Below are 23370 nucleotides of genomic sequence, written 5' to 3'. Positions count from 1 at the left end.
GCTCAAGAGGGATCGCTCTGTGAGATGGCCATTGGGCAGAAAGATGGTGTGATGCAGAGTTGGTAAGAGATTGTAAACTCCATAAATGTCAGCAGCATTGTCGCAAGGAATCCAATAGCCTCACCAGGATGGGCAAGCTAAGAGACCACAACATCAGTTCATATTTATGCACTGTACAAACTATTACTGTCATGATATTTCGATTGATTCCCACTAATGCATTCTTTCCCTTTGTCTCCACTTTCACATGGGTGCCCATTACATTGGACTGCACTTTCCAGCACTTCTCTTACCCAGTCTCACCTCCTTCAGTAGAAGGATACACAGGACAACCCACTGCCAATTCCTTGCATTACCAGCACCTGTATGCTGCATGTTCTGTCTTCACAATACCAAAGTAGGGTACCCTGGTACATGGGTGTAGGTAGAATTGATGGTGCCAATGGCAGTTAAGCAATTCATGCTTCTGTTTTTGTGGGACAAGGCAACGCGTAACAACTGGGACACTATTGGTAAAGAAAGAAAGACTTACATTTATATAGCACCTTTCACGACCACCGGACGTCCCAAAGCGCTTTACAGCCAATGAAGTACTTTTTTGAAGTGTAGTCACTGTTGTAATGTAGGGTACTGGAACAGCTCTGGCTACCTTGTATCCTTGAAAACCTTTTGAGGAGAAGGCCCTACAAAGCTAGCAATGGGTTTTGGACGGAGAAGCAGGAGGCATAGGCCCAGCCTAGAGTTTATACAGCAATTTTTCTCTTCAGTTTTCTATCCTGTTCAGTAACACAGTGATTGACACAAAAGCTTTCATAGATCATCAGCGCTACACCGGACCTTTGGCGAAGCATGTTTGGCAACAAGCTGTTATGGGGACAGCTTGGAACACTTTTTGCCCCTGTGTCTACAAGTATGGAAGAAGAAGCTGTCTCAGGGCCCTCAGAAATGAAATCTCCCAGCAACTCATTTGGCATCGCATCACTCAAAATCACTCTGCAAAGCATTAACACAGATCCATCCACCCTCGGGGATTTAGTTTGAAGGCAGCACCTTGGGTGATACACAGAGCACAAATGTGCAGAAGTGGGTAGAGGTGGTTCAGAGGGGTGAGGTCACCTCCATTCACATCTAAGGAAGACCAGAAACATGGGCCCCAATATTAATGGTGAGGCGGGGAGGGAGCGCAGGAAAAACTTGTCAAGGCCAGGGATGTGGAGGCCCTGCCGACCTCATTTAAATAACCTACTGCAGACTCCTGTCTAACAGCCAGTGAGATTGACAACCTGGCTGATGGGCAGGAGCCATGGACCCGTGGGCATGGTCCCCGCCAGTTAGTGGGGGATGGGAGGTGCCTCGTTGCGATTGGGGGACGGGAGGTGTCTCGCTGCGATTGGGGGACGGGAGGTGTCTTGCTGCGATTGGGGGACGGGAGGTGTCTCGCTGCGATTGGGGGACGGGAGGTGTCTCGCTGCGATTGGGGGACGGGAGGTGTCTCGCTGCGATTGGGGGACGGGAGGTGTCTCGCTGCGATTGGGGGACGGGAGGTGTCTCGCTGCGATTGGGGGACGGGAGGTGTCTCGCTGCGATTGGGGGACGGGAGGTGTCTCGCTGCGATTGGGGGACGGGAGGTGTCTCGCTGCGATTGGGGGACGGGAGGTGTCTCGCTGCGATTGGGGGACGGGAGGTGTCTCGCTGCGATTGGGGGACGGGAGGTGTCTCGCTGCGATTGGGGGACGGGAGGTGTCTCGCTGCGATTGGGGGACGGGAGGTGCCTCGCTGCGATTGGGGGACGGGAGGTGCCTCGCTGCGATTGGGGGACGGGAGGTGTCTCGCTGCGATTGGGGGACGGGAGGTGTCTCGCTGCGATTGGGGGACGGGAGTTGTCTCGCTGCGATTGGGGGACGGGAGGTGTCTCGCTGCGATTGGGGGACGGGAGGTGTCTCGCTGCGATTGGGGTACGGGAGGTGTCTCGCTGCGATTGGGGGACGGGAGGAGTGTTTCTTGCCGCGATTGGGGGGATGGGTGGTTTATCTTGCTGCAATTTGGGAGGTGAAACTTGCTTTCATCTTCTGTCACAAAGGTTGAATCAACTTCATGGAAATTAACTGCAGATTCCCACAGGGTTAAAAAATATTGAGGGGGGAACATGACATTCATCTTGTAGCAAAAGTAGAAATGTCGGAAACCGATCTTCCAAGCATGTTAAGGAGCAGTTGAATTCATTGCTGATTATTCAGGGCAAAGAAATTGGATACTGCCAGTTTCTTCACAATGACTGAACAAAAATGAAATTACCTCCTCCTGTAGTCATAGTTTTTTTTGAAGTATTGTGCTTTAGGTTAATTTTCTCTTTCATATCACTTTGGCATTTTTTTTTTGTCTTTACCATTCTTTTTACTGGGCATATATACTACTTAATTTGCATTTTCAGGCTTTCAGTTACATGATTTTTTTTCCCCAAACAACTTTTGTTTTCTGCCTTTGAAAACCTTAATGATTTGAAGCACCAGCTTATGCTTTCCTTTTGGGGTTTTTGCTATATCCACATTTAATATGATTTTAGAATATTTTTTTGTGGCACATAATTTGCTGAGCACGTCCTTTACATTTAATTTTATTAGTTCATTCGGGGAAGTGTAAAAGGAAATAAGAGGGCAAAGAGAGAGTATGAGAATAGATTGGCAACTAACATAAAAGGGAATCCAAAAGGAATCCAATAGGCATATAAATGGTAAACGGGTAGTAAAAGGAGGGGTGGGGCCCATTAGGGACCAAAAAGAAGCCATATGCATGAAAGCAGACGGCATGGCTAAGGTACTAAATGAGTACTTTGCATCTGTCTTTACCAAGGAAGAAGATGCTGCCAAAGTCATAGTGAAAGCAGAGGTAGTTGAGATACTGGATGGGATAAAAATTGATAAAGAGGAGGTACTAGAAAGGCTGGCTGTACTTAAAGTAGATAAGTCACCAGGACTGGATGGGATGCATCCTAGGATGTTGAGGGAAGTAAAGGTGGAAATTGCAGAGGTACTGGCCATAATCTTCAAATCTTCCTTAGATACAGGGGTGGTGCCAGAGGACTGGAGAATTGCAAATGTTACGCCCTTGTTCAAAAAAGGATATAAGGATAAACCCAGCAACTACAGGCCAATCAGTTTAACCTTGGTAGTGGGGAATCTTTTAGAAACAATAATCCGGGACAAAATTAACAGTCACTTGGACAAGTGTGGATTAATTAAGGAAAGCCAGCATGGATTTGTTCAAGGCAAATCGTGTTTAACTCACTTGATTGAGTTTTTTGATGAGGTAACAGAGCGGGTTGATGAGGGCAATGTGGTTGATGTGGTGTACATGGACTAACAAAAGGCATTTGATAAAGTGCCACATAATAGGCTTGCCAGCAAAGTTGAAGCCCATGGAATAAAAGGGACAGCAGCAGCATGGATACGAAATTGGCTAAGTGACAGGAAACAGAGAGTAGTGGTGAATGGTTGTTTTTTGGACTGGAGGAAGGTACACAGTGGTGTTCCCCAGGGGTCGGTACTAGGACTACTGCTTTTCTTGATATATATTAATGACTTGGACTTGGGTGTACAGGGCACAATTTCAAAATTTGCAGATGACACAAAACTTGGAAGTATAGTGAACAGTGAGGATGATAGTGATAGACTTCAAGAAGACAGACAGGCTGGTGGAATGGGCGGACACGTGACGGGTGAAATTTAATGCAGAAAAGTGCTAAGTGAAACTTTTTGGTAGGAAGAATGAGGAGAGGCAATATAAACTAAAGGGTACAATCCTAAAGGGGGTGCATGAACAGAGAGACCTGGGTGTATATGTGCACAAATCATTGCAGCACAAAGCAGGGAAGGTTGAGAAAGTGGTTTAAAAAAAGTATACAGGATCCTGGGCTTCATAAATAGAGGCATAGAATATAAAAGCAAGGAAGTTATGATGAACCTTTATAAAACACTGGTCTGACCTCAACTGGAGTATTATGTCCAATTCTGGACACCGCACTTTAGGAAGGATGTGAAGGCCTTAGAGAGGGCACAGAAAAGATTTACAAGAGTGGTTCCAGGGATGAGGAACTTCAGTTATGTGGATAGACTGGAGAAGCTGGGGTTGTTCTCCTCAGAGAAGGTTGAGAGGCGATTTAATAGAGGTGTTCAAAATCATGAGGGGTCCAGACAGAGTAGATAGAGAGAAACTGGTGCCATTGGCAAAAGGGTTGAGAACCAGAGGATACAGATTTAAGGTGATTGGCAACAAAGGCGACCTGAGGAAAAACCTTTTTACACAGCAAGTGGTTAGGATCTGGAATGCACTGCCTGAGAGGGTGGTGGAGGCAGACTCAATCATGGCTTTCAAAAGGGAATTGGATAAGTACCTGAAGGAAAAAATTTGAAGGGCTACGGGGAAAGGACGAGGGAGTGAGACTAGCTGGAGTGCGCTTGCAGAGAGCCGGCACGGACTGAATGGGCCGAATGGCCTCCTTCTGTGCTGTAACCATTTTATGATTCTATGACTGGCATTGTACATAGAGAGTCAGACCAAGTATAGTATTCAGCTGAAAAGAGTTTAGAGGGCAGGCCACACAGACATAATTCTGTTCCCTTTTTAAACTCATACATTGTCTTATTTTTATAAAAATACTTCGATTTTATTATTTGTAGTTGAATAGCAAAACATTACAATTTGGGAACAGAGAAGTAGAGTTGATTGGAGCACAAGAGTTTTCCTGCAGTATTTTCTGAGGAGTTAGGAGACACAGAACTGAGGTGTGCTGGTACCACCACTGGTGGGAGGATGTAATTACAGTGTGACAAGTTTATATTCTAAAAGTGGGCATATAATTTAAATTTGGGCAGTGAGACCTACTGCTCCCTCACCACCTGATCGAGATCTCCCTCTCATTTGCCTCCACCAGGATCACCACTGCCTAGTGTGTTACGATACCCCTATTATTGCTGCAGTACCAATATGTGGTTGGGGGAGAGTTAGATGCTGTTGCAATTTCATGAACTGAAGTGTACTGAGAATAGCCAGAGGTTACAAAATGCTGCCAACAGTAAACTCTGCATTATTTCAATTAAAAAATTGGCGTAACTTTGAGAGAAAGAGAACATATCACTTAACTGACTTATCTTAAAATACATATCTATTCATAGTGGTCCTTGTGGATTTAATTAAATTTCCTACATCTTACCGGTTAAGACTACCTTTGTGTAAAATGTTTTTAGATTTGTGTCACAATCATTCATTTTGTGCCAAATAAAAATGTCATTTGCAACTATGATACAAAAAAACTGCAAATAGCCACTAATTGTATTTTCCTTTGTTACTTTAACCTATTTCATGTCAAAGGCCCCTTGTTCTTAAGATTTGTTTCTACAGAACAAAATAAGTTTGATTATGCCTTCTGTTTCCTACATTTTATTAATCTCATGAACAGTTGCTTTTATATTCATTTAATCAAGTGTTTTGTATATCTGAGCTATCCCAGTGCCTCAATAGGTAAATGCACTTCCTAATGTGGTACTGAGGTATAGAGAGTGGGGAGGTGCCAGGATAGTCCTCCAGTCTGTGCTGAGGTAGCTGATCTCACAGGATGCAATAATTGGCCACAAAATCCCTGGGCTACAGAATGGCAAAAAAAAAGTTCTAATTCCTCCTGATTGTTGTCCAGTGATCTGTGCTGGAAATTGTGTGCATGATTGTTTGGTGAGGACAGAATGAGGCTGCGCTGTGATGTCCCCTCCATGTGGTCAAATAGCTTGCTGGGACTCACTGTCAGGACTCATTCACAAAGAATAATCACTTGAATGAGATACTGAATTCCATCACTCATGGAAACATACCCCAGCATGAAACCGCGCGCGGCATCAGAAGAAGTGGGCAATAAATTGAGAAGAATTTTATACCTACAAAAAATGTTAGCTATATTTAACTTCATTGTTCTCAGCAGGTATTACTTTTTGGGGATTTTGTTCTGGTAGAAAATGCTAATACACCATATTTTCCTTACTGTCCTTTCAGAACCTTTTCAAAAGACAGTTATACAAACTTATTTATAAGCAGCTGTACCAGTTCCATTATGACACTGTCATTATCACAGCATCATGCTGTTGGCTTGAAGTCAGACACCCATGATACTAGTCCCTTTTAAAGGTTTGAATTCTGATTTTTTTGTTGCTGTTCTGCCAAGTGCTTAAAGAACTAGGCTATTTCATATTTCCTGTCTACTGTAAAAGAAATCAAGTTACAAAACAAACTTCTTTCTTTAAAAGCATTAGGTAAGCAGTAATGCAACAGTAAGATCATTTTCCTTACCCAGAGATCCTTGCTTAGATAGGATCTGGTATATAGTTTTAGCACAGAGCAGATGTTCCTTTTGCAACTTTTTACCTGATGGTATTAAAATATATTTGTAAGTAAAAAAAAAAAAAGAAAAAGAATTAAAGATAATTTTAAATATTTATTTGCAAAGGCACACACCCAGACAACCAATACATAGGATACTAACTCAGAAGATACATTTAAATTCCATATCAGTGCAGATATTGGCAGAATGCACATTCATAGTTTTCAAATTTATGAATTAAATATAAAGGCACCAACTTATATAAGGACTACAGGATAGAACTTCCAATGGCTAAATTTACCATACAACAGCTTAATGCACTCATTCAACATTCTTGCAAAATAAATGGCTTAAAATAAGGAATGTAGTATGAGCACATTTAGTGTTCATACATGAACTTCACCAATCAGAATTCTACTCTTTTATAATTTTAAAGAAGTAAAATAATTGTTAATTTACTGAACTGCACCTGGCCTGGTGAATTAATTTTTTCTTTGTTTGTTATTACCCATATATCGTGAGTGTGCAAGCCACATAGCTAGGATATCCGTCCTTTTCTTTTGTTGTGCTATGATGGTCCCTCATGCCCCCATGCCTACGCAGATATACATAGCCATCCTCAGTTCTTCATCACTATCCGCATCAGTTACTTGCATGCTGTGAATGGGACATATATTTCCAATAGTGCTACATTCGTTGTTTGACTTGTGGGTTTTATAATTTGTAGTATTGTTTTCCTGTATGAGTTTTGATTTCATGTTTTCTTTCACGGCACTTACATAGGCCAAGCCTTAGTAATAACGTCTGCTTCAACTGTGCCAGTTTAAAAAGACTGCAGCTGCAAGGTGATGGAGTCCATAAATGTAAGGTGCCACAGAGTGGTGCAGTGTGAGTTTGTAATTCCATTGCTGAATTGCCAGTTTCAGTAGCAGTAAAAAACCAAACACCTCAAAGAAAGAATCCACCCTAAATATATGTCTAGTGAAGCGGCATGGAATCAAGGAGAGCGCAGATGAAGTAGTCTTCAGACTGTTATTACTCATACTTAATCTTGAATGAGGAAAGCTACCCTTAAAAATTAATAATCTTCATATTTTAATACATGGTTAATTTGTTTAAAAAGCTATTTGCGATGAGGTGAGGTACAAATATTTACAAATAGAATATACAGAATTATTATTATTTTTGAGTGTAATTTACCGATGGCAGTCTTTTTAACTGCTAAAATTTATCAGTAGGTTGAAGGTGGCTTGTGTTTTGAACAAAGATGTGAAAGGCTTCAGGGAGAAAGGAAAAGCATTCAAAATGTTTTATTATTCAGGAAAAGAACAGAATCGGGAGATCTATCAAGATAAGCTGAGGAATGCCAAATACTGATAAGGGCTGCAAAACAAGATCACCAAGAAAGCATAGCTAGAAACATAAACCAGAACAGCAAATCATTCTTCAATGTATGCCAGGAGTAGACAAAAGATGCAAGGATGAATTGGCCAACTAAAAAATGAGAATGGGGAAGTGGTGTCTGAAGACTGAGAAATTGCTGAAGTACTTAACCATTCTTTTTCAACAGTGTTCAGAAAGGAAATGAGGGGAGAAATGCCAGAATTGAGGTACAGTTTAAAGGTGAATGTAGACTGATTTTTTTTTAAATCGTAAGGGAGGTTATTGAAGCTCAAGGCAGATAATGCTCCTAGCTCTATCAACTTTCATCCCAGGGTTCTGATGGAATAAGTTCAAATGATTGTAAGTCCTTTTGCAAATATTTTCCTGGACTCATGCCAAATCCCAGAGGATTGGAAAATAGCAAATATAGCCCTCAGCTTCAAAAAAGCGGTAAGGGCTGAACCATTGAATTATAGATCTGTAAGACTTAATTCCACTGTTGGCAACGTGTTTGAAAGTATAATGAGGAATAATATAAGGGGCGTTGAGGGGCATGAGCTAATCTGAGACAGTCAACATGCTGTTAGGAGTGGGAAGTCATGCTTGACTAATTTATCGGATTTTTCTGAGCAGATGACAGAGCTGATAGATAATAGCAACAACAACTTACATTTATATAGTGTCTTTAACTTAGGAAAACTTCCCAAGATGCTTCACAGGAGCGTAATCAGACAAAAATTGACACCGAGCAAAGAAGGAAATATTAGGACAGGTGACTAAAAGCTTGGTCAAAGAGGTAGATTTTCAGGATGGTCTTAAAGGAGGAGAGAGAAGTGGAGAGGCGAGCAGGTTTAGAGAGGGAGTTCTGAACTTTAGGGCCTAGATGGCTGACGGCACAGACGCTAATGCTGGGGCGAAGGGAGTGCGGGGATGCACAAAAGGCTATAATTAGAGGAATGCAGAATTCTTAGAGAGTTATATGGCGGTAGGAGGTTACAGAGATTGGATGGGGCGAGGCCATGGAAGCATTTGAACATGATGAGAATTTTAAAATCAAGGCATTGGTGGACTGGGAACCAATGTAGGTTGGCGAGCACAGCAGTGATGAATGAACTTGGTGTTAGGATACGGGCAGCAGATTTTTAGAGGAACTCAAGTTTATAGAGAGTGGAAGATAGGGGGCTGGCCAGGAGAGCACTGGAATAGTCAGGTCCAAAGGTAATAAAAGCATGGATGAGGGTTTCAGCAGCAGATGGGCTGAGGCAGCAGTGGAAAGGGGCAATATTACGGAGATGGAAGTAGCGGTGTTTGTGATAGAGAGGATATGGGGTTGGAAGCTGAGCTCGGGGTCCAATAGGATGTCGAGGTTGAGAACAGTGTGACACGGAAGTACAGCCAGAAGTTCAGCAGGTAACAGCAGCAGGTTGTGGATTGGCTGTTGAACAGAAAAGGTTTCCTTAAAACATGAAGTAACTGAGTAGTAGAGCAGAGTAACAGCAGCGTAGAGTAGAGCACCATAGTCCTGATTTCAGAGGAATTCAGGAGTTGGGATGTCAAATTTGAGCAGCATTACTGCCATTGAATGGAAACAAAGAACAAGCAGGGTCGAAGGATGGGCAGTGGGCTCTGCACAGGTAGCTTTAAACTTGTAGCTTGAACTTGTAGTTTAGGCTAAATGCACCCACTATCGGAGCCTGGGTAGCAGTAAAAGAAAAGAGACTGGGGGAGAAAGTATGGTAATGGATGGCAAGGATGGATTTCAGGAAAGCATTTAATGCTGTACCACATAATAGGCGACTACATAAGATCCAAGCCCATGGGCTAGATGGGACTGTATTAAAATGGATTGGCAAATAGTTGGTTGGTAGACAATAAGTAGTAATGCATGGGCAGGTAACGGCAGCCAGTTAGCAGTAGAATGTACAAGGCATAGTGTTGGGGCTGCTGGTGTTTATAATTTTTCTAAATGATTTAGAGGAAGGAACTGTGTCCAAATGTACAGACAATACCAAACTGGGAACAGTGGCAAATGATGACTATCAATGCGCACAAATTCAAAAGGATCTTGACGAGCTCGATCAGTGTGCGGAGAAATGGCAGATGCAGTTTACTACAGGAAAATGTAAGATTATGACATTTGGTAGAGGGAAGGTTGATACAGATTATGTACTAAATGGAAATGTACTTGAGGTGTCAGAGCAGGAGAGAGATCTTGGGGATTTTAGTGGACAGGTCACTAAAACCATCAGCACAATTTTCTCAGACTCTTAAAAAAGCAAACCGAATGTTGGGATGCATTGCAAGGGGGATAACATATAAATCCAGAGAGGTCATTTTAAAACTATTTGGTCCTGGTGAGACTACACCTGATATACTGCGTACTCCCTATTTTAAAAAGGACATTCAGTTATTGGAGAGGGTATAGAGAAGGGCAAAATGGCTGATCCCAGAACTTAATAGGATGATGTATGAGGAAAGATTGACTAGCCTGGGTCTTTTCTCTCCTGAAAAGAGAAGACTGAAAAGGGATATGATATAAGTATTTAAAATGATAAAAGCTTTGGACAAATTGGATCCAAGTAATCTTTTCTGCCGTGTACAGAATTTAAGAACAAGGGATCATATTTACAAATGAAGGACAACAAAAGAAAATAGGAAATGTAGGAAGCACTTTTTTACTAAAAGTAAGGTCTTCAGACCTACTTCTGACTAGCGGCTAAACCGCTGCAGCTTCCTCGCTTAGGCCCCTGTTAAAATGGTATGGAGGCTTGGGCGTGTGGGGGGTGGGGGGGTTTCCCATTGACATGTTAAATATGTGGAACAGAGTACTAGCATGGGTGGTGGAACAAGAAACCTTGATGGATTTCAAGAAGGAACTACACAAATTCTCAACAACAAATTGGATTCAGGGTTATTAGAAATGTATCAAAGGAATACTGTGGATAGGTGGTCCAGATGGACAGAATTTCTTCTACTGCCTGAAACTTACTATGTTACATGGCAAGGGGCAAGTATAACACTCACTCACTGGCCTAAATTTCTGGCCTGGAGTATTTTAACTCACGGGATGCTGGTCCACTTCCCAACCAGAACAAAGCGACTGCAGGCTGGTGAAGATCAGGCTGGTCTTGGTTGCCTGCCAGCTTCCAAGTAAGTGGCGGCGAGGGGTTTGACAAATGTCTCGTGCAAGGGAAGGGACAAAGCGCAATTCCGGGGCAGGGAAAGCCATGGCTTTCTCTGTGGGGCCTGGAGGAACACTCCTGTTACCCCTGGCCTCACGAAGGAAAGTTTTAGACTTAACTGACAGGGCCTCTTCAGTCTTCAAACCTACTTCTGCCTAGCAGGTAAGTTGCTGTAGCTTCCTCGCTCTGGCTTCTGTTAAAATGGTATGGCAGGGGGCTCCAATTGACATGATGTGAACCTGATTTACATAAATTTATAAGGCTCCCGCTTATTTTAGGCTGGTGCCTTATCCACCTGCAAAACCCTGTAGGTTAAAAACAGAAATGGTCGGGATCTGAGCAGGTAAGTAACCTGTCTGATTTTAAACTGCCCACCCACCCGGTTTCTAGTGGGCAGGTAGGCTTAATATTGACCCTTGTGCTACTATGTAAAATTGGTGGTATTTTTTCATGCAGCATTGATGTTTGATGTTATGCACATTATAATAAAGCAAATTTTAGGTTTAGATAAATTAAAGAGATAGAATTTTAGTTTATTGTGCATCATGTAGATAAATTCAGTGAAATGAACAATTTTTTATCCTTAGTACAATAGTTTAAAAAAACATTGTGGCATGAAGTACAATCATTTGTATTTTTTTATATGATCATAAACTGTCATGATTTTAAAATGCTGTTCAAAAAGTACATGTGTTCTACATAGTGTGTAACAGGCATCTCCTGTAGTATTTTTAATGTGGAAAACTATAACCATGTAGATAGACTACTAAGCAACTGCAACTATGATAAGGGTTCCACAATTTTTGGTGCTTTAAGGATACATTTTGTTGTAATCCATTCCTACTTTCTTTAAGTTAGTTAATTCACTAAGCATATTTTTCTGAAAGCTTTCTGCTGGTCAACAGCATTATTTTGATACACTAGTGTTGTATGGCAAGAAAGAGTTAAGTTTTAAATCTCCTAGAAATCTTAGTAGCTACCAGCCACCTGCATATATAAAGTGCTGATTCTCTTGGTCAAAGGTCATCAGATAGATGTCAGCTGTATTTGTGGTGCAAGAATATGTGGAGGCCTACAGTAATGTAGACAACAGAAAGCGATTGTTTCATTCCCTCAGAGCAACTTTTAAGCTGGCCTAAAAGAACTCCATTTGTTCAACATCTCTCTTCCACCCCATCAGATTCAGAAAAGTTCAGTTTGCCCGTTAAAGAAGGTCAAAGTTGATGACTGTTGATTGTACAGTAACACTGCACAGCACAATGTTCTTTTGTGTGAGGGTGCAAGGGTACAGTTGGCTGTGGGTTAGATAATTTTTTTGGTGAAGTTATTGACTTAATTGCATGTAAAGATCTAAATTGTTGGAGCGATACTACAGCAGGAGATGACAGATTAACATAATACATTACACATGGCTGCCTTTTGTGTGTTTCCTAGACCTAATAATAGCTATTACTTTACATTTCAATGTGTATAATATTGGATTTTATCACTGCTAATCATCTAATTGATATTCCAAACATATTCTCAACTAAAAATGAATGCATATAAAGTATACTTTAGTATATAAAAAAAAGGATTTACATAACTGGCTATTTCTAACAATTGCGCTGTTTAAGACAATGTTAGACTCTGGTAAATTAACAGTTGACAGAAACATTTGCAAAGGTAAGAATAGATTGTGGTTGCAAGACTGTACACTGAGAAAGGAAGTGACCCTTTTTATGCTACATTTAACAGAGCAGACCTCTGCAGAAATAACTAAGGAATTCTTTTTAGTTTTAGGAAACCTACAGTTAGAGTAATATGCATTAATCGGCATATACTTGAGTGAATATTTACTTGGTTGTTAATAAGTGTTTGCAGTGCAAAAGTAAATCCCATGCAAATCCTACATTTTCTGGCACACAGCATTGTACCTCCAGCATGTGCGCAAGTGAAAATTAGAGTTTATAAAATAGAAAATCTCTTCAGACACACTAGGTAGTTTGCAAGGACAGAGGTGTTGAGGGTGTTTTTTTGAGGAAGTGGGTGATGATAGAAGTTTTGAAACAGAAGGGGACATTACCTGAGGAGAGGGAACTGTTCACAATGTCAGCTAACATGGGGGCCAGGAAAGGAAGTTGAATGATCAGCAGTTTAGTGGGAATAGGGTCAAGGGAGCAGGTGATGGGTCTCATGGATAGGATTGGAGAGGGCATGACAGACGATAGGAGAGAAACTAGAGAAAGACCCAGGATCAAGCATCCTGTAGATCATGCATACTGTATCCACAGTGCACTGGTGGCAGATATTGACTGGCGCATTGATCAAATGGACAGCTCTGTCCTGGATGGTGTTGAGCTTCTTACGTGTTGTTGGGGCATCCATGCAGGCGAGTGGTGAGTGTTCCATCACACTCCTGACTTCATCCATGTAGATGGTGAGAGGCTTTGAAGTGTCAGGAGGTGAGCCACTCATTGCTCAGTACCCAGGCTCTGTCCTGCTCTTGTAGCCACAGTGTTGATATGACTGGTCCAGTTAAGCTTCTGGGCAATGGTGACCTCCAAGATGTTGATGTTGGGGGAACTTGGTGATGGCAATGCTGTTGAAGGTCATGGGGAGACGGCTGAAGTTTCTCTTGTTTGAGATGGTCATTACCTCACATTTAGGTGGAACAAATATTACCTGACGCTTTTAAATATATTATCTTTTTGTAAACAAAGTACAAATTGGATACCTAGAGAATTGATTTGCCCTGAAATAATCTAAATGAAATGTAATATGGTTGGATGCTCTTTGTTTTTGTGTTACAGTGGTCTTATGCACTTGAAAAGCCAGACACAGGAAGTGTGTTCAACATTGCTTGGTCTGTTGATGGTACTCAAATAGCTGGAGCTTGTGGAAATGGCCATGTGATCTTTGCCCATATCATAGAACAGCGTTGGGAATGGAAGAACTTTGAAATCACATTGACTAAACGAAGATCTATGCAGGTATAGTTTCTTAAAAATCAAATCCACATGGGGCTAGATAATAAAAGACATTTTTTTGATTTTCAGAGACATGTGTTAACGCTTAGTCAAGGACAAACCTTGTCCAGTTGCCAGCATTGCAGGGACAAACTTCTTGTAGTTCAAAAGCTTCAGATTGAAAAGTCCCTGATTAAGCATGTGGACATTGTGACCCCTATTTTCTGAATTTTTATTCTGGCACAGACTATATTTCTGGATAGTTGTTTAAGAGCCATTTTATGATGGTATAAAAATTATTTTGTCTTTATAGCATCATCTATATGCTGCAGAAATAAGAAAACTATAAGAAAAGTTCATTTTAAGAAGTTTTGCCAACAGTAACTTTGAGATGTTGCTCAGGTGAACCTTTTTTTCCATTGCTGTGTAAAGACACCTCCCAGTGGTTAACATCAGAAGATGCTGACGGTCAGATAATATGCCACCACTGCTTTCTTCTGGTGAATTTAGAAATGTTTACTTATGCTGGCAAGAACATAAGAATTAGGAGCAGGACTAGGCCATACGGCCCTTCCAGCCTGCTCCACCATTCAATAAGATCATGGTTGATCTTCGACCTCAACTCCACTTTCCAGCCTGATCCCCACATCCCTTGATTTCCTTGGAGTCCAAAAATCTATCTATCTCAGCCTTGCGTATACTCAATGACTCAACATCCACAGCCCTCTGGGGCAGAGAATTCCAAAGATTCACAACCCTCTGAGTGAAGAAATTCTTCCCAATCTCAGTCTTAAATGGCCGTCCCCTTATCCTGAGAAAATGCCCCCTAGTTCTAGACTCTCCAGTAAAGTGCATATTGGCATCCATTTCTCCTTTTAAAATGTTGAAATCAACTAATTTTACATTTCAATAGTAACATTCAAAAGAGAACTGGATAAATACTTGAAGGGAAAAATTTACAGGGCTATGGGGAACGTGCAGGGGAGTGGGATTAGTTGGATAGCTCTACCAAAGAACCAGCACAGGCACGATGGGCTGACTGGCCTCCTTCTGTGCTGTATGCAAGGCCCAGCTTTCAGCTCTTAATTTTTACTTCTGCTGCAGCTGATCTATTACTGCAGTTAGTTTAACATACATGACTCGGGTTAGATGCAGTAAGGTGGGAGGAGGTTCGTGTGGAGCATAAACACCAGCATAGACCAGTTGGGCTGAATGGCCTAATTTTGTGCATCATTCTATGATTCTATGAAATGTGGAAAGAAATTGACAATAGTCAACACTCAACAGCCATAATGGTGCTTGGGGTATTTCTAATCAAAACATAATCAGGCTTCATATAAGATTTGACTAGGATTCTCTCCCTAGATTCAGAAGAATTAAAAAATTTACTGGCTGGGTATTACTGCATACTCAACTTATAGAAAGCATTCCAGCAGTTCTGGCTGCCACTGAAATAAACTGAGCCAGTCAGAAATGTAGCTGGACACCGATGTTTCTGGCCATTCCCTGTAACTGATTTCACTGGAGTAGTTTGGTAAGAAAGAAACCTACTGAAAAATCCATCATAATAGATGGAGAAAGCTATATGTATGGCCTAGAATTCTCAATAGGACAGATATGCATGGTATAAATAGTTTAAAATATACATGTTTTAAAATAATTTATTTAAAAAGTTAATAGTTACCATACAGACATAAATCCATTGCTTTTCAGTGGTTTGCTGGCTGCAGCTGACAAAAATGGTCACTCGAGTGCAGATAGTCTACTCTGCAGACACTTTAAATTTAAGCATAAAGCAATAAGATGGAAATATAACTTGTGTGGCTGTGCTATTTCCAGCAATGAATCTGCTAGCACCCATCCTGATGAAAATAACACCTAAAGTACTGTATTACAAGTTACCGGGCAAAACTGTAGATGCACTTACCAGAATAAAATAAAAATAGTTGACCAGTTACATATTACCTGTAATCATATAATGCTTAATTTAGCTAAAATTGACTACATGCCTCTGCTTTATCACGGGCCACTTCCAAGTGTATTTTAATCATGTGTTTTGGTATCATCTTACTGACAGTGCCATTTGTAAGTCACTCAAAAGGCTCAGTGATTTCTGCTGAGTATTTCCAGCATTTTCTGTTTTTATTTCAGTGATTTCTAATTTGATTTTGGTTTTGTTGGAGACACATGTGAAACAAAGGATGAATTTACAGGAGCAGGCCATTCAGCCCCTCAAGCCTGTTCTGCCATTCAATAGATCATGGCTGCTCTATCACTTCAGCATAATAGAAATAGTCATCTTTAGTTTAATTGGAGAGACATCCTAGAGAACAATATCTAGTAAATAAAAAGTTCTGAAGTATGCTTTGAAGTAGTTCATTTTTGATTGTATTTTGTAACAGGTGCGGAATGTATTGAATGATGCACTAGATGTCTTAGAATTCCGTGACCGGGTGATAAAGGCCTCGTTGTCCCATGGACATTTGGTAGTTGTAACCTCATTGCAGTGTTATGTGTATAGGTTAGTAAAATCTTTTCTCTGAAAATATACAACGTCCTTTGGCAAAGCTACTTTTGGATATCTTTTGTCAATTACGTATCTCCTGTCGTAAATTTAAATCTCAGTAGTTTTATTAAGTGATAATAATGCAAAGAAGATGTGTCGAAAGATATTTTTATAGAATCTGCGTTATTTTTGGCTCCATTCTTCTTGAAAAAACATGTTAAGCCAAATCTTTTAAGGTGAGCTGAATGTCAGCTGTGTATAATATACAATATGCATTAAATGTGTTACACTCTGGTTTCTTTCCTAATCTCAACTTTGTATATCGTGAATTTATATAGTAAACATTCTCTGTTTACTGTGTTTTATTTCAGTATGAAGAATTGGAATACCCCACTGGTATTTGACCTAAAAGAAGGTACTGTTAGTTTAATTCTACAGGCACAGAGGTAAGGGATTAGTATTAATCTATGGGCACTTATTGTAAACAGAACTTTCACAAAGATAAAAAGGGAGTTTTGTTTGTAATTTGAATCTCACTCAATTATGTAAAATTACACTTCAAAATATTTATCACAATTTAAGCAATTATTGAAAAATTGATCAACTGTTTTGTGATTATTTAACATGTGTTAAATATTCTAGAAAATGTTTTAAAATAAATTTCTAATACCAACTCTTATAATGTAGGGGTAGAATCTTACACAGGGCTATAGTTTATCTCTTAATATTTAATATGTGATTTAAAAATACATTATTTGGTGTTGTAATCTCTCCAGAATACTCAGAAGGATAACTGTGTTTGTTGTAGAAATATGCTGAACTACAAGCCATGCATTTCTTAGTACCTAGTTCAAAAGCACCTTTGGCAATGGACTAGAAACATGTCTCTAGGCCATCCTCCAGGTCAGGAAATGGTGCATGGCACAGAGACAGAGAACCTAAAAAGAAAGTAGCTTACAAAATGGGAGGAATTAATAATACATTTTAAAAAGGTTAACCATGCAGTATTGTAATTGTGCAACTGATTAGTACTAATTTGCAGTTTGACTGAAAGCATAACTCAGATGTTATACTTCAAAGTGTCCAAAGCTTCTATAACTTACATCTAATTCATTGATAAGAAAATGGTAATATAAGATGAAGATGGTTCTATACTTCAATATATAATTACGGTTCCAAATTTGCAGATGCTTATAGTAGCTTTCTTTAACCTCTTCTGTGATAGTATTTATTTGTTTGTTCAGACACTTTTTGCTGCTTGACGGAGCAGGGATTTATTTGTATTCGTATGAGGGTCGCTTAATTTCTTCTCCCAAGTTCCCAGGGATGAGAACTGACATACTGAGCTCCCAGACCGTTTCACTCAGCAATGATACAATTGCCGTGAGAGATAAGGCTGATGATAAAGGTATGGTGGAAGAGCTGTTAATTTGGTAAATAAATGTATATATGTTGTAGATCTCAATATTGTTCAGCACAAAAATATTACATTGTACAACGGCAATCCTTTTACGCAACACCATGTGCATATAAAATGTTGACCCATCCCCAGTGCGCGCACACACCACAAATTGCAGGATTCTAAGGAATCTATAAATGTATTGTAGTTACTGTGGTCAAAATATATTTTTGTGCAATGTCATAAGAACATAAGAACATAAGAAATAGGAGCAGGAGTAGGCCAATCGGCCCCTCGAGCCTGCTCCGCCATTCAATAAGATCATGGCTGATCTGATCCTAACCGCCAATCCACTATCACAGAACCATCTCCTGAATCTAACCGAATTAGACACACGAAATAGGAGCAGGATCAGGCTACACGGCCCCTGGGCCCGCTCCGCTACCCACAGGGCCATGACCGATCCGAACCTAGACTCATGTCCAAATTCCTGCCCGCTCCCCGTAACCCTTAATTCCCTTTACTTCTAGAGGGCAGGGCTGGCCTCACCATGACCAGATTTACTTCACTTGACGCTGTACACCCTGGTTGCCACATGATGCACCAGGTTGGCACCACCCTACACCAACACCATAAAGCATCCCTACAATGTCCAAGCCATTCTTTTCACACTCACCACCATTGCAGGGTTACTGTTATGTCTCACCATTCACTGCAACTCACTAAGCCACTTCCAAAGGTGCACATAAATCTGTCCAAGAACGGAAAGTGTTGAAAATAAAAGTTTCAATGTTTGACAGCACATGAACTTTACATGAACTTTGGATAAAAGACCCAAGTGGCTACCCTTGTGTGTTGTTAGTTGGTATGATTGCACTAGGATGAGGGTGAATGTGAGGGGTGGCTAGTGAGATGGGGATGTGATAATGTAGATAGAGAGGGATGGGTGGAGGTGCAAGGTAAGTTGGTGTGAGTAAGGATGTGAAGGAGTAAGGTAGGGAAGGCAGAGTGATGGGGATGTGATAAGAGGCACAGCAGGATGAGGTTGAGTGTGGCTTTGTACTAATGTTTCATGAGCTACTGAGATCATTGAAAGGTTTGTGCCACTGCACCCAGGTCCTCTTGACCACATCCCTGCTTGTGCCCTCCTCTGCAATGTGCAACAAGGCTGTTTAGGTCTCCTGGGGAGGTCTCTTCCGCCCATGGGAAAGGAAGAGGACCTCCCTGCGTGCTGTGACTCCCTCCATAAGCATATGGAAGGAGTCATGGGAGAACCTGAGTGCAGATCTGAACTTTTGTGCAGTGATTGTCAGTGTTTACAGCACTTCAATGCTGTAGAACACTGACAGCACAAATATCAAAATAAAGTTGGCCATGGTCCCTTTAAGGAAACCGGCTGATGACGTCACCAGATCCGCTTCCTCTAATTGGCCGGGAAGTGCGCTGTGCGGGCTTAACAAGCCCAATCAAGGGAAATTCATTTCACAGAGCGGGATGGAGTCAGCAGCGGGGTCGCCACCGTCATCACCCGCCACAGACCCGCTGAGGTCAGCAAAATCGCGTCTCAGGTGTATACAATTAGGATTAGTACTAGAAGCATAAAGGGTGAGGTTTGAAGAACTTTTTTCACACAAAGATTAAAAGATGGAATGCATTACCACAACTGACTACTTACTGAAAGTTTAATTAATCATGCCATCTAAGAGACAATTAGAAACATTTAAAGAAGAAAAATATTAATGGATATGAAGAAAGAGCATAAAAATGGGAATAGAATAGGCAGCTCGGATGTGGAGGTAGCCGCACAGCTACAATGGGTCAAATGGGCTCCTTCTATCTTGAATTTTTATTATTCCATTATCCTTCCAACAACAAGTGCATGGACTACTTTGTTACTAAGATTGAAACCATCCATTCAGTTGCCTCTGTTGTATTCCCCCTTCCCATTGTCCACCAAGCCACCACTCCCCTAAAGCTCCCCTCTTCTCCAGTCCTGAACCCGCATCATTTTCTAATTTCTCTTCTATCTTGCCACATGATCTCTCAGCTCATCTTTTTAATTGATGACCCTTTGTCACTGACTCCCCAACCAGAGGAAATAGTCCTTACCAATTCACTTTGGACAAAAACTGGACATAATTTTAAGTTTTTTAATTAAATCTTCATAGTAGCCATATCCACATTTAGTCAAGGGAGGAGCACATATTGCAATTTCCAATTTATTTGTAAAATTATATTTAAACTTTCCAATAAGCATTTTTCAAGAATTTTGTACTGATCAAGTGAATGTTCCCTATTTTGTTTCACTTTTGAGGAAAACCTTGTTTGGGTTTTTAAACTAAATTCCACCCTCCTAGGTTGTTGAGTACCAGCCATTATTGCAATGGTACATATGGTATCTTGGAGACTAACAATACAACCAAAGTAATGGAGTATATTTCCTTTCATTAGTAATAAGAGTGAAAAAGTCAGTGAGGCTGATCCCTAGTGTCAGAGGTCTGAGCTATGAGGCATAACTGGAGAAACATTTCAGCCTCAAAAGAAGGTGTTTGCGAAGTGATTGCATTGATGTATACAGCATGGAAAATTACTCTAAACTATATTGTGACAGTAGAACAAATGGATACCAGTTCAAACTAAAAAGGCGAATGTACGACTGAGGTCAGGAATTTCTTGTTCATACAGAGTGATCAACATGTGAAATGGTAGAATCATAGAGGCAAAAACCCAAGAGTTGTTTAAGAAACAATAGGGTGCAGCTTTGGGGCAAATGGTAATAAATTTATGGATGGTCTTCCTCATCCATCTCTGTCTTGTAAATTTTGATTGTTTTGTGTGTAATCTTGGTGGTATGAATTGAGCTCCTGTTTCTTTGGAATTTTCACTGGCTGAAGGCAGGGGGGTAATAACATGCCCATTGTTAATGCTCATGGTAATGGTTCATGAAAATCTCTTTTGGGTCAGGGAAGATAGATGAGAGGTTGATTTTAACTGCCAGCAGAGGACAAACGGGCAGCGAGCCCACTTCTGCTCCTCTTGGACACAGCAAAAAGAAGATATTTCCAAGGCCATTCCTTGAGCAGCTTCCTGAATGGCGTACACAAATGGCTGGTGCGTACACCACTCAGGCTCCTTCCACTTTTACCTCAAAATTGCAGTCGGGGTCCTATGTGGGTCATAGAACCCTGATTTGCATAATTTATTGAGGCTCCCACCTGATTCAGGTGGGTGTCTGGGCTACCCTTGTAAATGTCCTTTGCAAAATGTGACAGGCGGGATTGGATCAGGAATGGGTGGTAAATGCAGCACTACTGCCCTAATACCAACCACCAGACCAAATTAAAAGTAGCCCTATGATCTTTAAAAAGAAAGACATTATACATACAAGTAAGAGAAAAATCCACTTTGTCAGCACCTTTTAAAAAAAAGTTCTTGCATAAACACATTGAAGAACGGGAAAAGCAAGACAGCAGAAAACTATTTAACAATTCTTATAAATACAGGATTTTTACAGGATAGATAGTTTCTCACTTATGACCAACTTTGGCACTTGGGTAGTTCATGAGGCTAACTCACTTGAAGGATATTTTCTGTTTCTTCAGATAAGCACAAAGTGTAATCTTTTATAAAGTTAATTTGTTTTGTGAGTTATGAGATCTTTTTCATGAATGGAGTAAAGTAAGTATTCCATATGTTTCCTGTAATCCCCTTGCAAGTATATTCATCAATTTCATCACCATATATTTTGTGTTCTTGTTTCAGTAATTTATCTTATTGATGCACTCTCTGGAAAACCTCTTGGTGATGGAAAACCTCTTGTTCACAAGGTATTTTGTTGTGATAAATAGAAATGGATCACATGGACTTTACTTTCAGTATATCGTTCTATTTTGTTCACTTCAAAATGGCTTTGTGCAGCATATTTTGCATTCTGACAAAATACGTTGACTATCTAAACATGCGGCAATAGGTTAGTGAAGAACAAAATACTGTAGTATTGTTTTATACAGCGATATAACATTGCAATAGATACCTACTATGGGAGATGCAAACGAACGGAAAAGAATGTACATATAATGAAATATACCTTTCTTATTTTGTGGAATAAATACATATATTTATTAACATTATATAAAGACTTGGGGAAAAATTCAGTTGGTTAGCGCCTGGCAGGGGTGCTAACAGGGCGGGGTGAATCCAGAGCCGCGCAGCAAATCTGGCCCACCCTCCCGTTGCGCCGCCTCTACCAGTTACCGCCGGGGACTTCACCGCCAGGCAGATCGTGTCGTCAGTGAGCGTGCAGTGCTCACTGGGCGCCCGATCTGCCAAATTCATTATTGCCACCTGCCTTAGCACCTCACCCCAACAGCGAAAGGGAGAGGAGGCGCCAAGCTGGCGGATGCCGGCTCCAGGGGCGATATTTAAAGGCATCCTCAGTAATGAGTCGCAGCTGTCAGGTTAGTGCTGTTTCATTGCTTCCTTGCCAGTTTACGATGTGCAACAGTTTAATTCAGTGATTTAAAGGTTGTTTAGTATCAGGAGTGTTGTGGCTACTAACAAATAGTTACATTTATTCTCTCAACATATCAAAGTGCTACACTTGGTTACATTAATGGGGCCTGTACTGGCAGTCGACCTCGCCCTCCAGGATCTACAACAGAGGGAGCGGAGGCAGCAAGAAAGATTGGAACACATGGCCAGAGGGAGGAGAAGGGCCACGAGGGCTCTCAACAGGAGGCCTTACCCTCCGAGGGTATTCCGAGAGCACTTCTCCTACCTCCAATTAAGCGAGGAGCAGTGTATTAGAAGGCTCCACTTCAGCAAGGAGATGGTCACAGAACTCTGCCACCTCCTGCAACCAGACCGCCAGCCTCCGATCAGGGCGACCATGGCTGTCTCAGTGGCAGTCACTGTCACCCTCAATTTCTTCGCCAGTAGATCCTTTCAGTCTATAACAGAAGGTATAGCTAACACCTCACAGTTCGCCGTCCATTGCTGCATCTGGAAGGTCACAAACAGTAGGAAAAGTGACTACATTTCCTTCCCCATCACCAGAGAGAAGCAGGACGCACGTGCATGTGGCTTTGCCAGGATAGCGGGCTTCCCTATGGTGCAGGGCGCCATTGACTGCACCCACATGGCTTTGCGGGCACCGCATAACAATCCTGAGATCTTCCGTAACCACAAAGGCTACCACTCATTTAATGTGCAGTTGGTGTGTGACCACACACAGCGAATTCTCACCATCAATGCCCGCTATCCTGGCAGCAGCCCCGATGCCTTCATGCTGCGCCAGACCGGTGTGCCAGCACTCTTCCAGCTACCACATCAAGCTCGCGGCTGGCTACTCGGCGACAAAGGCAATCCACTCTCTACCTGACTCATGACTCCCCTCCACAACCCCAACACTCCTGCCCAGCACTCATATAATGAGAGCTATGCTGCCTCCAGGAACATCATCAAGCAGACCATCGGTGTGCTCAAGTAACAGTTCCGCTGCCTTGACCGCTCGGGAGGAGCCCTCCAGTACTCGGCCGAGTGGGTGTCTCATTTCATAGTGGCCTGCTGCATGCTCCACAACTTGGCCA

General features: G+C 41.4%; 1 protein-coding gene across 3 annotated transcripts in view; it reads left to right on the top strand.

Annotated features, from left to right (window-relative positions):
* Positions 1–21933, top strand: part of ift80 (intraflagellar transport 80 homolog (Chlamydomonas)) — a 165322-nt gene extending 143389 nt beyond the window's left edge. Inside the window, exons 6-10 of one of the 3 annotated variants that reach the window (XM_085990416.1) lie at positions 13722–13901; positions 16280–16398; positions 16755–16829; positions 17628–17791; positions 21545–21933. In XM_085990416.1, coding sequence (XP_085846542.1) covers positions 13722–13901; positions 16280–16398; positions 16755–16829; positions 17628–17791; positions 21545–21630 — 624 coding nt within the window. In that variant the 3' untranslated portion in view covers positions 21631–21933. Of the gene's footprint in view, positions 1–13721; positions 13902–16279; positions 16399–16754; positions 16830–17627; positions 17792–21544 lie in introns of those variants that run through there. The other 2 variants (XM_085990418.1, XM_085990417.1) reach the window with 2 other exon arrangements.
* The last annotated feature ends 1437 nt before the right edge of the window (positions 21934–23370 follow it).

The sequence above is a fragment of the Somniosus microcephalus genome, chromosome 6 (assembly GCF_052327205.1).
Source record: "Somniosus microcephalus isolate GS21.2 chromosome 6, FLI_Smic_1.0, whole genome shotgun sequence".
In the NCBI taxonomy this organism is placed as follows: domain Eukaryota; kingdom Metazoa; phylum Chordata; class Chondrichthyes; order Squaliformes; family Somniosidae; genus Somniosus; species Somniosus microcephalus.
The sequence above is the reverse complement of the archived record's forward strand: the minus strand, read 5'-3'. Positions and strand labels throughout refer to the sequence as shown.